The sequence below is a fragment of the Archocentrus centrarchus genome, unplaced genomic scaffold (genome assembly GCF_007364275.1).
Source record: "Archocentrus centrarchus isolate MPI-CPG fArcCen1 unplaced genomic scaffold, fArcCen1 scaffold_52_ctg1, whole genome shotgun sequence".
NCBI lineage: Eukaryota > Metazoa > Chordata > Actinopteri > Cichliformes > Cichlidae > Archocentrus > Archocentrus centrarchus.
In genome coordinates, this window is record NW_022060274.1 from 105933 (window position 1) to 120314 (window position 14382).

A 14382-nucleotide genomic window follows, 5' to 3' on the forward strand; every position below is an offset into this window, starting at 1 on the left:
ACTTCTTCACCCCAAAATGTTGCCTTGAAAACCGTGTAACTTTACTCTGCAGCAATATGATTTCCTGCTACTAGTAAAGGTGAAATTGTGTAGTCATTCCATCTTTTTAACCATTCTAACATGTTCGAGCCCATAAAGGTAACAGATTATTAGGGTTCATTTTCCTAGCCACTAAGGTAAAACCTAGTAATTCACAGAGACCTCGATTAGTAAGGGGAGAGCTGATGTTCATGGGTGCAGCTGGTAACTGTACCTGACCAGGTGTGTGTGTTAGGTACAACTGGCTGCTTAAACTAGTTTCTGTTGATACCAACTATAGTAATGCCCCTCAGGAACAGACACTGGGCCCATTTAAACGGAGTGCTGGTCCAGAGCCTACTGTACGGGGAAGGGGGGGGGGTCATCTGGGGTCAAACAAAATGTATCGTCCAAATTTTTATTATAGAAAAGTAGAAATACACGTCTGTATGGGGATATTAGGAATGATTCCTTAGTTCCAGAGCTGAGGGGTTGGGCCTCAGAGGAAATGTGAAAGTTTCAGACATGTTTTATACTTTCATGCTGTAAAAGAAAATGAAAAAGTTAACTGTGGGATATTTTAATATGTTTAAAAAAAAAACATGCAACTTTACAGCATTACAGAATTCTTTTTATTGGTCAAATCCAAGATCAGGGCAGAGGTCAAAGATCGGAAATTTGTTGAAATTTCTTATATAAAACAATTCCAGTTCATTTGAAATCAGTTTCATATGAAGGTTTTGGAATGGTGGCCATCTTCAAGAGCCAATGTATTTCCATTATTTCTGATTGAGCAGATGTGGAGCAGTGTACAAAGAACAGAGACTTCAGGATCCATTGAACTAAAATAAGACTATTAAAACAGATTTAAACTGTTTGAAAGAACATTTTTTTTCTCAGGATTTTGAAAAAAAAAAAGGTGAAAGTTCTGAAAACTGATGGGGGGGGGGGGGGGGCTTTTAGAAATGAGGAAAAAAAAAAAAAAACATTTCCACCTGATCTTAAAGTTTCAAACACAAAATCTTTAATTTTTTCCTCCTTACAGCTTCTGTCAAATGCTGACTAAACAAAAATGTGTTGCTATGCTTGCTTGTGAATTCATGCCAGTGTTTCCTTTCTTTTATTCCCAGCAAGACTAAAAGCATGTGTTTAAATCCTACATGAAGTGACATAACAACCAACAGTAATATGTACACAGGGAAAAACCAAACAGTATCATCATCAGCGGTGGACCAGCTTTCTCCTGCCGCTGATGCGTGTCCACAGGCTTCGAGCTGACTTGGAAATAGTCGACCTGTGGGGCAGGTGGAGGCTCTTCAAAGGCTCTCTGACACAGGCCAGCACGCCTGGTTCTGTGGTCTGTTCCAAGTGCTCATGGGAAATGTAGTTTATTCTCCTCAGCTGTTTGCTATAGTAGTTCCTGAGGTCACAGAGCTCCTGTGCTGCTGTGTCAGAGATGGATATCTCAGAAGGAGAGCTGGGTACAGTGGTGTGGGTGGACGGACGGGGAACACTTGCTGCAGCTGTTGCTGGGTGGGCATGAGCCTTCCTTTGCATTCTCTGAGTGGTGGTGGATTTGCATTTGGAACAAGGTTTAACTGAATTTAATGGTGTTTTCTGAACATCACTAATTCCTACATTATGTACACTGTTAATTTCAACATCCACCTCAATCATATGTTGGAATGTGATACTCTCCTCCTCCATCTCTCCACATCTGTCTGCTCTCTCCATCTGTTTGTTTGTCTGGCTGGTTGGCTTCAGGTCTTGTTTTCTGGACAGGTTCCTCTTTTCTTTAAAGATTTTCTGTGTAGGTTGTGGGGAACAGCTGTTCTCCATGTCAGAGGTCATAATGACCTCTTTGTTGACTTTAACAGCTGGGGTGTCCTGTAAACAAAGTGCAACATTAGTGAAATCCTTATTCTTGAATAAGCCAGTGGATCTACATATACAGGAGGTGATGTTCTTGAAGTGTAAACAGCAGCAGAAGATTTAGCCTAACTGTCCACGTGGCCGCAATGAATGGAATATGATGAAATGTTAGTGACAGTTGGTTGAAGCATGAGTGTGCAGTCTGATACCAGTGACCACGAGGAACAGGCCTGAGCGATACAATACAGTTTACAAAAGAGATGTGGGGCCATAAATGATTCTGTGTGTTGGAATTTATTGGAATTCAAACTATGGACGCATGATTCAATTGGAATTGTGTGTCCATTCAAAGCCAGGCAATTCCTGGATGATGAAGGCATTTATGCCACTGACAGGCCTTCATGGTCACCAGACTGGAATCGAATTAAAAACCACCAGGACATTAAACATTGGTGCATCCAGTGCCACCTGATCCAGGTCTGGTACAAGACTGTCAGGGACACCCAGCTACAATTGTATCAAGAGCATCTCTGGATGCTGTCGTGGATGCATGCAAGTGCTTGGGGGCCATAATAACTACTGAGCCACATTATGACAAAAGTTGGATCAGCTGATGACATAAAATTTGAATCCAGCCTTAAAAGGGTTGATGGTTTTAGTTCCCCCTGACTGTTGTTACATCATTTTTTCTTAACAAATTATACAGTGCATTTGAGTCAAGATTTTCAACTTTAATATTTTACTCAAGATCCAACGCGTGACTTAAATGTTGCCTTAATTTTTAGACTTCAGCAGAATCTGAAGTGAATAAGGGACCTGGGGGCAAAGTGGAAATTTTTGGCCAAAAACTGTCGTCAGGAAGTTTTTAGCAAATGCCGAGGCCATTCAATCCTGTGATAGGGAGGTTGTGATATTTGTAATCGCCCAAGCCTGCTGGTTAAAATCACTACTTGACCCCCCCATTCAAAAGTAAATCACCTTCAAATCCTGAGTCTAAATCAAATGTAAGCATGAAGTAACAGCGTGGACAGCACCATGCACAAGTGAAGGGAATGATGAACAGTACTTTGTAAACTGGTCTTCTGGATGGGGTGGGAGGGGGCTATGGGACTTCTGTCTTGATTTTCTTGGGCACAGGGGCGTCTCCAGAGCTCTGAACTGATCTCTTTCCCTCTTTGGATTTGCCTTTGCCATGGAAAGCTTTTACCTGCAGGTCATTAACAAACGTTATCTTTAAGGTTCACACCTAACCGGAATGAATAAGTGGACACTAGAAGGGTGGACATGGGACAATCTGGGACAGGTGTATAGAAGACAGAACCTGACTTAATACCACAGCAGAAAACCATGGAGATCCCCCCGCAGTCACCATCCTGAGCATCTCTGCACCGCTGCAAAGATCTAATTTACAACCCCAATTCCAAAAAAGGTGGGAAGATGTTTAAAATAAATTAAAACAGAAGACAAAGACTTCAGAAACCCATATTCTATTCATAATAGAACACACATCAAATGCATCCCCTCTGTTAAAGCGGTCTTTCATACGTTTTCCATAGATGTCTTTGGCCTAAATTTTATTTGCCCTGACATGTTGTTAAAGACACGTGCTGTTTACCGAGCCAAGCGCAGCTGTGCCATTGTTGGCTCAACATTAGCTTGAGGTGGGATGCACATTACTATGATGATAACAGAGAACTCCCTTGGAAAATATACTATATTGCTAAAAGTATTTGCTCATCTGCTTTCACAGGCATATGAACTAGAGTGACATCCCATTCTTAACATGTTTGCCCACCCTCTGCAGGTATAACAGCTTTAACTCTTCTGGGAAGGCTTTTCACAAGGGTTAGGAGTGTGTATTATGGGAAGCGTATTTGTGAGGTCAGACACTGATGTTGGAGAGAAGGCAGAGAAGGTGTTCTATCAGGCTGAGGTCAGGACTCTGTGCAGGCCAGTCAAGTTCTTCCACACCAAACTGGATCATCCATGTCTTTATGGAGCTGCTTTGTGGACTGGTGCGCAGTCATGTTGGAACAGGAAGGGGTCATCCCCAAACTGCTCACACAAAGAGCTAAGAGGACCAAACCCAACTCCTGAAAAACACCCCCACACCATAATCCCCCCTCCACCAAACTTTACACTTGGCACAATGCAGGCAGACAAGTAACAAACCCAGACTCATCCATCAGACTGCTGATGGAAAAAGAAAAGAAAAACCTAAAAGAGTCCTGATCTGCTGCACCTGGATGTATTACAATAAAAAGTTCTATTGTGAAGAAAATATAAGCTTTACAAAACTTTGCATTCTGTTTTCATTTGACACAGCATCCCAACGTTTTTGGAACTGGGGTTATGGAAGTATATAATGCAGAGGATAAAAGGCTACAACGACCATCAATATAGCTGAATTTATCAGTATTCACTAGAATGCTTTTGGGTTAATGCTAAATAACTGAAATGGAAATGTGGTTATTCATCACATATTAATTATCCTCAAAACCAGTCACACTCAGCTGTGCTGATCACCAAGGGAAAAAAACAAAAACATATATTTTGTTATATGCAGAGCAGTGGTGGAATCTACACAAATGTCTACCTATGATTAATGAAGTTAGAGCACTAATGATCAGAATCAGCGCTGTGTGGCAGGAAGGTGAAGAGCTTTTTTTGCAAACTGTAAAAACACACAAAAACCCAATAATCAGCTTAATTTCTCATTTACCTCTGTGGATAATTTAAACATTCAGAAATGCATGAAAACATTTTAAAATGACATGAAGGAAAGACATCAGCCACACACGGGGGAGAAGAAACCGCTCAGAGAATGATCTTATTAATACACAAACATGAGAGATACAAAATAAAATGTTTAGTGGACCACTGCAGAGCAGAGGACTGCATTTCTGCTTTTCTGTGTCTCGTTTGTGAATTTTGCAGTATGTGCTGGCCAGTTAAGCGCTGTGGCTGCTCCTGTTAGCTGCTGAACTGAAGAGTACACTGATGGGTCCTTTTAGTTTATTTATCAAAAGCAGAAATAAGATTTTCTAAAGCAATTAGAAAGTTTATTTGCTAAACAAACAAAAAAAATCTGCTCTTTCACCTCATGTGAGATATTTTTTTGAGAGCTTGGAAACTGTAGCAGGATAAGTAGCTGAACATTTTCATTGTGAAGAATTTTTAGGTCTGTTTGTTGAGGTCTGGGGTGTGAATAAAATACCAGATTTTACTTAATCAGAACAGCTGTATGTGCTGCAAAAATGTGATGAAAGTCGTGCATTTTTCTGTTTACACATTTCTTACCCATTTATAGCAAATAGGTTTTTTTCTCCCTTCTAAAATTGTTCACTCTGACTGGGTTTTTTAAAGAGATTGCAATTGGTTTACTAGGCTCCATGTAAACACATCTGCATCTGAGGCACATTAACCCAGCAGTCTTAATTTTAACCTTTTGATTTGTTACTAATAAAAATACTGCCAGTGCTCCCCTCAGCAGTAGCATCTTTAGGTGGCACAAAACCCCAAGAAGTTCTAGAACACATAATTACAGGTCTCAGCAGATCTGCATGGCGTGCATGACTCTTAGCGACTTTATATCAATTCAAAAGTAAATGGCTGAATAAGAACCAGGAGTCAGAAATGCTAAAATCATAATAAACATGAACCACCGAGAATACTGTCAGTGTCTGTGACTGGCTTTATTGTGGTAAGAACCAACTTGTCTGAGATTTTTAGTAAATAGATGCATCTATGGTACGAATTTAAAAATCCGAGGTGGCATTGTTCTTGAGTCATCACGTTTGCAAAGTTGAAAGCTGGCCTGTCCAGCATGGGGATCAGGCTTTTTAGCCTTCAGACATCTGTGTGTGCTCAGTCTCATTATAGCTGTAATCCATTATAAAACAGCAATGTGAGTCCAAAACTACAAGACCATCAGAGGATAGTGTGATGCAAAATTATACACCTGTAACTGAAGTGAATCTTTTAAAATTCAGACCGTAATACATATCATGATTGTAATATGGGAACAGATGAGAGAAAATTGGAGGAAAATTTCTTAGGGTTAGGGGTTATTCCCAAACATTCTGCTGAGTAAGGATGCAGACGTTACTGGTAACAGAAAAACGTGTGTTTTTTATTTCCAAGCATATACTCACCACAGCAGCTCCAGGCTGTGCATCTCTCATCTTCATGCTCAGTGTGTGAGTCTGGCTCTTCAGCAGAGGAGCTTTGTGGCCCAGCTTCATGTAGAAGTAGGTGGTGTAAGGAGTGAAGCTGAAATCCTCTCTGAGGTAACCAGACAGGAAAGAATTACATTTACATCCCTCCCATCAACTAAAGGTCTGCACAGCCTGATCAGTCTGGTCTGATGGTGAGTGTAAAAGATTAGACAAAGAAAGAAAAGGTAAAAAAATGTCTGGCCTTTCAGTTCAATTACTCCTCTCTAGCAGTCCACATTTTATGGACTAAATTTCCTACCCTGCACATCGGCAACAGTGCACTGGTTGTTAGCTTGAGAGCAAACCCAGTTTGGAGGCTTTTCTTTGTATGTTTACAACAAGTTTTACTTAAACATATATTATGGTTAAGTGTGCTGACACGAAAAGCTAAGAAAATGAAGATGTTTGTGTGCTCCTCCCTTTTTCTCTGTCTTCATGTTTATGGAACGCTTGTTCCCTGTATCGTGCTTCCCTGTTACTGAGCCCATGCTGTGATTTTCACTACAGAATCACATTTTTTATGCAGCACCATCTGAACGGTCAACGATAACTCAATTCAGAGATTTCAGAAACATTATGCTCTGTAAATTATTTGGATGTTTACATTAAGTAAAAGTCCATCCATTATTTTAAACTGCTTATCTAATTTAATTATCCTTAAGTAACCAAAAACTGACATGGAAAAAAGAGACTATTTTTACAAAAGTAAGTTGCATCCCAGAATGATAATAATAACAACAACAACAACATCAGAAGAAAGTTCTCTTTCAGAATTATAACCAAAACAAAGCAATCAGCCAAGCTGCCCTCAAACAGCTGTTGTGAACTGACCCCATATAAATAAAACTGAACTGAACCCCAGCGTGAGTCACCTGAGGTATCCCCGCAGGAGCAGGTGAACAATCACAGCTTCGACCTGTGGTCGAGACAGCGTGGTGGTCTGAATCATCTTCCTGCGCTTCGCAGAGCCTTTCCCCATCCACGCCTCCACCAGCTTCAGTGGGGTCAGTTTCTCATCCATGGAGGCTGCCAGCTCTACAATCTGTATCACTTGCCTGGCGTGTTGGGTAATGTCCACAGTGGTGGAGTCTGTTGATGGATTTAGAGCATATGAGCTATATGACTGACACATAGAGCCATAAATTTGATCAAAACACATTAAAAAACACATCCCATACCCACCCACACCTTTTGCATGACGGCAAGTATCACACATCTGGTTGCATCCTTCGTCATCCCACACCTCATCAAAGTGAGCTGCCATGAGAGAGCGCCGACACCTTCACAAAGCAGACATTAAGCTTAAGAGTTACACGGACTGTGCAGGGAATGAATCCACAGTCAGCTTGTGCTACCTGTCAATATTCTGGCAGTACTCCACCATCTGCAGCAGTTTCTGCTGACCAACGTTCTCCATCACCACCATGGTGCTGATTCTGAAGATATCAGCAAAGCCAAAATACACAATGCAGTCTGCTGGACAGTCATCTCGACCTGGAGACACAACAGACAGTTCATAAATACTAATCATAAATACTAGAGCCATATTATTCTTAGCACTAACAGAAATTATAGGCTGTCTACCTGCACGTCCACTTTCCTGATAGTAGTTCTCAATGGACTTGCTTATGGTGTGATGGATGACAAACCTGACGTCAGGCTTGTCAATGCCCATGCCAAACGCCACAGTGGCTACCACCACCTAAAAGACAGCACAGTTACACACAATAATGTGTTCAGGTATGACACCTGCAACTGCAGCATCTTTTTTTTCATAGAAACTAACTGTATTTGCAGCTTCCTGTGATTATTCAATGGGCTTTCAGCTCAGTTTCATTGTTACTGCATGCAATTATGGCACTGAAGCCCTTTTTATGAGAATATCCAAAAAGTCAGCTTTTGGTGTTAACAGTACTTGCGAAATGATAAATGAGTTGGTTCTTATACAGTGCTTTTCTATTCTACTTGAGCACTCAAAGTGCTTTATACCACACATTTACATTCAACCATTCATTGTAATAAAAATCATCTTGTTTTGGGATCAATCCAGTCAACATGAACCAAGGGAAAAAAAGAAAATCTCGACCCAATTCTTAAATGAAAAATAACGTGTGCACGTTTGTTAAACTCAGACCTGGATTTTGTTGGAGGTCCATTTGCGGTGAACCCGGGACTTATCCTCTGGGTCCATGTTTGCATGGTAGGGATATGCTAGGATGTCCCTCTTCTGTAATTCTGTTGAGATCAACTCTGCATCCTTCTGAGAGAACACATACACAATTCCTGTGGCACAGAGGCGTGCATGAAGGAAATATGCATATATGATTATGTATATGGAAATATTCACATTAAAATTATTATTTTGTCATACTTAAAACACTTTGCAGAATTGAGCATATTAACCTTTTTCTAATACTTTATTTTTGAAGTAGTCCTGTTTATCACAGTACCTGACTGGTCCTTGTATCTGCTCTTGATCAGAGAAATGATGTCATTTAGTGCTGTATCAGAATCCTTAATACGAACCTGATAAGAAAAAAGTGGCACAGGTGTTTAGTGGGTATGAAGATGGGTAGAATAGCAATAAATAGTTCATGAACTATTTTGAATTCCCAGGATTTATGCATTGATTAATCATAAAATGTGGTCTGTTCTATATCTAACTCTCAGCTGTATATCCATCCATTTCTGACCACTTATCTGGGTTCGAGTCACGCGGTCAGCAACTTAAGCAGAGAGGCCCAGACCCCCCTCCCCCCGGCCACCTCTTCAAGCTCATCCAGGGGGACAAAGAGTCGTTCCCAAGCCAGCCGAGAGACAATCTCTCCAGTGAGTCGTGGGTCTGCTGTGGGGCCTCCTCCCACTAGGACCAAACCCAAACCACCTCAACTGGCTCATTTCAATTTGGAGTAGCAGTGGCTCTACTCTGAGTCCCTCCTCGTACAGCACCCGCATCACTGCAGACATCGTCTCAATTCATCTATCAATCTCACGCTCCACGTCAAGTTAAATTTTAGGAAGACTTAATGGACAATGTCAAAACTTGTCCAAACCAAGGCATCTGAAACCATTAAACGCACTCTTCTATACTGAATCGCACTTTAAATGCTGCTTAACTGTGCGGCATCGTGCATTATGAACAATGCACATTACAGGAAAAGTGGATCACACAAAAATACTTCAAGGGTTGGGGTCAAGGGTTCATATTCCTCATTTCCTTTGTCACCCATCTGTACCTAAAGTGTTTGTAATTTGCAGTCATGGGCAAAAACAAATGGTCCTTTAACTTGTGTGCCAGGTAAGCTGATGCAGAGCAGTACAGCAGTTCTGAAATGCTCAGACAGGTGCAGAGATGAGCTGAGACTGGTGTGTGTTTGTGTAGGAAGCAGCTGGCTGAGAGGTGTTTCAGTGTGGTGGCTATGGTTACCTCATAATAGAGATTAGTTCGATTGAAGGGAGCAGTAAGTGTGACTGCCTGTGGCACACACAGGATCTTCTCACAGTCCTTGAGGACGCTGCTGGTTGCTGTGGCTGTGAGGCCAAGGAGGGGGACTTTGGTGAACTGCCTCTTCAGGATGCCCAGCAGCTTATAATCTGCACAAGAAGTGCACAGCTAAACCAGTATGCAGCACAGCACATTGACAGCTTTTTACTAAACATAATCTGACTGGAGGTTAGGATATGAAACTCCTCACCTGGTCTGAAGTCATGACCCCACTGGCTGCAACAGTGAACTTCATCCACAGCAATACGACTCAGAAGGTTTGCTTTGTAGGCTTTCTCCAGGCGAGACATTAGCAGCTTGCTCTTGGCAATTTTCTCTGGAGTCACATACACCAGCTTGAAGGGGGACTTTGGATCTGTCATTCCAGCCATGACCATCTTAGCGTGCTCCTGTCAACAGTGGAAAAAACCCAACATTTTCCCACACTATGAAGGCTAAAAAATATTTTGTTAAAACTGTTTAGAAAAACAAAAGCTAGCTGTAATTTGGTGCTAGAAACTCTTCTTTGCATGTCTATGCATTCAGACACAGGCTTGCAAGCTCACTTTCACAAGATGTACTGCAGATCTACCTCTCATCCAAAAGGCTTCTTCTTCAGTGAAGAAGCCTTTCAGATGAGAGGTGAAACATCTTCAAGAAACAAAAAGAAGTCCAGTCGCCCCTTTTCAAGCTCCAGAGTCTCTGTATAATCCACAAATAATAATTTTAATAATGCATTTTTTTTTTTTTCACAGAGAAAAAGAAAACACAGCTAACGCTGAACATGGCAGTCGGCTCTTACCTTGCTACTGGATGCATTGAGCATGACTGCTGACACATCAATGCTTTTCAGGTATATCAACTGGTCCTCCATCAGGGATATCAAGGGAGTTATGACCAGTGTAAAACCTGACATATGATAAGAGTTAAGAGAGCTAAGACAAGCATGTATGTGCATTAAGAAGAAAAGCATGAAACAGTAGATTGATTTGTTCCAAAGCTGCATGTGTGTCTCACTGTACCATTAGAGCAGACTGCAGGAAGCTGATAGCAGAGACTTTTCCCTCTCCCTGTTGGCATGACCAAGAACAGGTCCCTGCCTGACAGGGTCAGGTTGATGGCTCTCAGCTGCAAAGGTCTGAAGTTTGAGAGATGGAACGAGTCCTTCAGGTGCTGCTCCACTTTGCTGGACCATGGAAAATCTACAGAGCATAATGTTAATGCAGGTCAGCACAGATTCAGTGCAGTTGTTGACACGTTCTCCAACTGTTAGTACCCTACTGTTTTTTTTTTCTTTTTCAAGAACTAGGTGTCTAGCATGTCTGTCGAGTTACCTGTGCCATCATATCGCTGCATCTCCTGCTTGCTCATCACTGGCTTGGTTCCAGATGACTTTGAGTAAGAAGAGGACAATGGCTGTGCAGCGTCACAGGCCTCCTCCAGCTGCTGCAGCAGGGCATGCTTCCGAGAAGTGAGCTCGGTTTTCTTCTGCAGGAGCTCTGCAATCTGCTGCTCGACCGACTCCAGCTCGGCCTCTACCGAGTCCAGCTCAGCCTGCATATCTGAACAGCAACACCAGAACAGGGAGAGCAGGCTCCAGGCAGTTATCTACAGTTTAGAATTGTGTGGACAGTAACTAGTGCTGGACAGTCGATTAATTAGCGATTAAACTGCTGTTTTGGCTTTCGGTAATTTTAAAAACAGAATACTCTGGATAAAGATTTTTGTGCTTTTCCTTACAAAGCTCTCAATGTGTCTTGTGTTTAAATCAAGTAAACCCCCTTCAGCTGTGCATTTTGTCTAGAAGCTTTAGTTCACTCTCAGCTGACCCAAGATGATGGAAGGAGAGGCTTTGTTAAAAGAGATGCATCTAAAATCCAGTCCCCCTCCCCCATCTCGTGTTTCCCCCGTTTGTTTGTTTTAATTATATTAACTCAAGGAACCCAAGAAGCCTTAACTATAACATCATTTTCACAATTCTGGCTCTCCATGCCCCCAAGATGACAGAAATAACATCAGATTTAAATCAAAGGGTTGCAAAAAACCATTGCATTAACCATTAAGGAAATACGGCCGTTTTTATACATCCTCCCTGATTTTCAGGGCACCAAACCATGTAAAGTTAAGATGACAAAACTAGTGTTGACTGGTAACTTCTGGCTCCAGAAAACCATCAAGGCTGTTATAATGCTCAGTGTAATGAGTCAGTGCAATGCAACAACAGGTAACCTAACAATTTCTATGTATAGCTGTTATATACGGTCTGTGAATTTAACCAAAACAAAAGATAAATAGATAAACTGCTTGAACAGGAAAGAGAACAACAGCTAAAATAATATTAAAGATGAAAAGAAAAAACACATTGGAGAAGCACAGACAACAGCTGCAGTGGAGAGACAATTATTTTAACACTACGGTTTGATCTACATCTGCCTACCTACTAGACCTGATTACAAAATATGTCGACATGGAAGTTTAATGTTGACCAGTCATATTCTAAAACCACATCCATGATTTTGTAACTGCAATAGACTACAGGAAGATATGCGGGCAGTACTGCCTCCATTGTCTGCCAGTAACACCAACACTAACAGGAATATCATAACGATGGTGGAGCAGAGAGGAGGGCGGAGAAAATGAAAGGAAACTGAAACAGACTGTCAAAGGTGATGCAGACGGTGCAAAGCAGAGCTTTCCTTCCACGACAGCATCACTGCAATGCTGAGCATTTAAAATGCCAGCACCCTGGAGCTGGTAGTGAGCAGCACATATACACTATACTGCCAAGTATTCACTCATCTGCCTTCATATAAACTTCTGGAAAGGCTTTCTTTATTTTTGACCATTCTTCCAGAAGCATTTTTCTGAGGTCAGCCACTGATGTTGGATGAGGAGGCCTGGCTCACAGCCTCCACTCTAATTCATCCTAAAAGTGTTCATCAGGTATTCAGTCAAGTTCTTCCACACCAAACTCTCTCATCCATGTCTTTATCCAGAAAGACATTGCTTTGTGCACTGGAACTAAGGGGTCGAGCCCAACTCCTGAAAAACACCCCCACACCATAATCCCCCCTCCACCAAACTTTACACTTGGCACAATGCAGTCAGACAGGTACGGTGGCCTACCACTTCATGGCTGAGTTGCGGTCATTCCCAATCACTGCCACTTTCTTATAATACCACTGAGAGCTGACTGAAATATTTAGTGGTGAGGAAATGGCACCCAGGTGGCATCTTTCATTCATTCTTTGTATGCCTGGTAGAGATCTAGCCAGAAAAAATTCACAGCCCGGTGGTACTGGATGACCGGGGGATGCCCACACTACCCCACTCCCACGGATATCGGTTGTTAATGCTAATAGCCGCACTTACTTGTTCCGACAGTGAACTGGTGAAATTTTCATCCTGGCTGAGAAATCAACTGCTGGCTAGAACACCGCCTAGTTGTTTGATTTAGATGTGTGAGTGAATACTTTTGGGAATATAGTGTATATGTCCTATCTCCATCCTCTCACCAACAACTGATTGTGGAAGATCACTGCCCCTCCCTCAGCCTGGTTCTGCTGGAGGTGCTGTTAGAGTGAACAGGGAAGGCTGTCAGGTCTTATACACCACCACAACTAATTATCTAATCCCTTTGCCTCCGTCTGGAGTTGTGGCAGGGTTATCTTCTTTGGTCCCCACGCTGACAACATTCTCTCCAATACAAAACAAATGCAGGAATACAGCAAACGAGTATCACATGCTTACATCTCAGAATTGTTCATTAGTTGGTCTTTAATTGGCATTTGCTCATTTTTGTGCAAATAAACCTTATGCAAACAGTTAGTTGGCAAAATATTTTCATTGAAATACTCACCAACATTCATATTTCACTGTCTGATGCTCCAAAAGAAGCCAGTTTTCGGCCTGTCACAGACATACACAGTATAAAAGATGGTCAAGGTCATATTATTCTGCATAATTAGATGTATGACAGAAAACAGGTCAAGTTGTAGCAGTGCTGTTATATTTCTTTTTATTTGACAGAATGAAATGTCTGAATATGAAGATGCACATCATATCAGTTGTGTTCAGATCATTTAGTTTATGAGTAAACGTCACAATTAAGAATTTTGTTACATTCAGTATTCCTAGTTCTTTTTTTAATGCTAATTTATTAAAATTCCGGGAAACATTCCTATTCTAATTTCTAAAGTAGTCAGTTTGCTTCTTAATGTCAAGAGTTACCGACTCAGGCAGCGGGGTTAAATTCTTGCTCCATTAACTTTATGCTGGCTAATCAGTCTCAGCTGGACCCTAAAGCGGCACCTGTTTCATCACGCAGGAGCTAGCTGCTAGCTTGTTAACGTGAACGAAAGCTGGAGATGTTTAGGCTTAGTTTCTGCGCTCACTGCCATCTCCTCTGGCTAAAAAGGGCCACTGTCGCTACTTTAGTTACTTTTCAATGTACCTTCTGAGTGAAATTAGCCTCTGTGACAACACTTTGAAAAAGCACAGAATTCAAACGACTAACCATTTAACAAATGTGTCCACTCTTCCCGCTTGATCCGCTTCGGTTGCTATAGTAAACAGACCCTGGAACGAAAGAAAACGCCGAAGAAGACACGACCAGGAGATTGGGACATTTTCGCCCCGATGTTAACTCGCCAGGCTGCCCACAAATGCGTCTTTCTGCTGGAGGATTTAGACCCTTTACCAGCCATAACTCATTTCAGTGTATTTCATATATTAAATGTATAAAGTCGGCGTTTAATAGGTAAACTGGGAAGTCTCCATTAAAACCGTCGG

General features: G+C 41.7%; 1 protein-coding gene across 3 annotated transcripts; it reads right to left on the bottom strand.

Annotated features, from left to right (window-relative positions):
* Positions 1–968: 968 nt before the first annotated feature.
* On the bottom strand, positions 969–14188 carry LOC115777392 (ATP-dependent DNA helicase Q1-like). Of its 3 annotated transcripts, none has more exons than XM_030725295.1 (16): positions 14108–14187; positions 13451–13500; positions 10926–11153; positions 10614–10793; positions 10394–10500; positions 9803–10001; positions 9535–9701; positions 8558–8633; positions 8242–8390; positions 7692–7809; positions 7463–7601; positions 7296–7387; positions 6980–7196; positions 6045–6174; positions 2957–3097; positions 1771–1905 (listed from the first exon to the last, which is right to left on the bottom strand). In XM_030725295.1, the coding sequence occupies exons 2-15, from the start codon at positions 13458–13460 to the stop codon at positions 2993–2995; spliced, it is 1917 nt and encodes a 638-aa protein (XP_030581155.1). In that variant the 5' UTR covers positions 13461–13500; positions 14108–14187; the 3' UTR covers positions 1771–1905; positions 2957–2992. The 3 variants fall into 3 exon arrangements, with proteins under 3 accessions (XP_030581156.1, XP_030581155.1, XP_030581154.1); XM_030725294.1 differs by having other exon boundaries at positions 7290–7387; XM_030725296.1 differs by lacking the exon at positions 2957–3097 and having other exon boundaries at positions 969–1905; positions 14108–14188.
* Positions 14189–14382: the final 194 nt, after the last annotated feature.

Coding starts and splice junctions, on each gene's coding strand:
- LOC115777392 (XM_030725296.1), bottom strand. Junction 6,175..6,979: donor CTCCTGCGGGGATACCTCAG/GTGACTCACGCT, acceptor TGGTTACCTCAG/AGAGGATTTCAGCTTCACTC. Junction 1,906..6,044: donor CACAGCCTGGAGCTGCTGTG/GTGAGTATATGC, acceptor CTTTGTTTACAG/GACACCCCAGCTGTTAAAGT.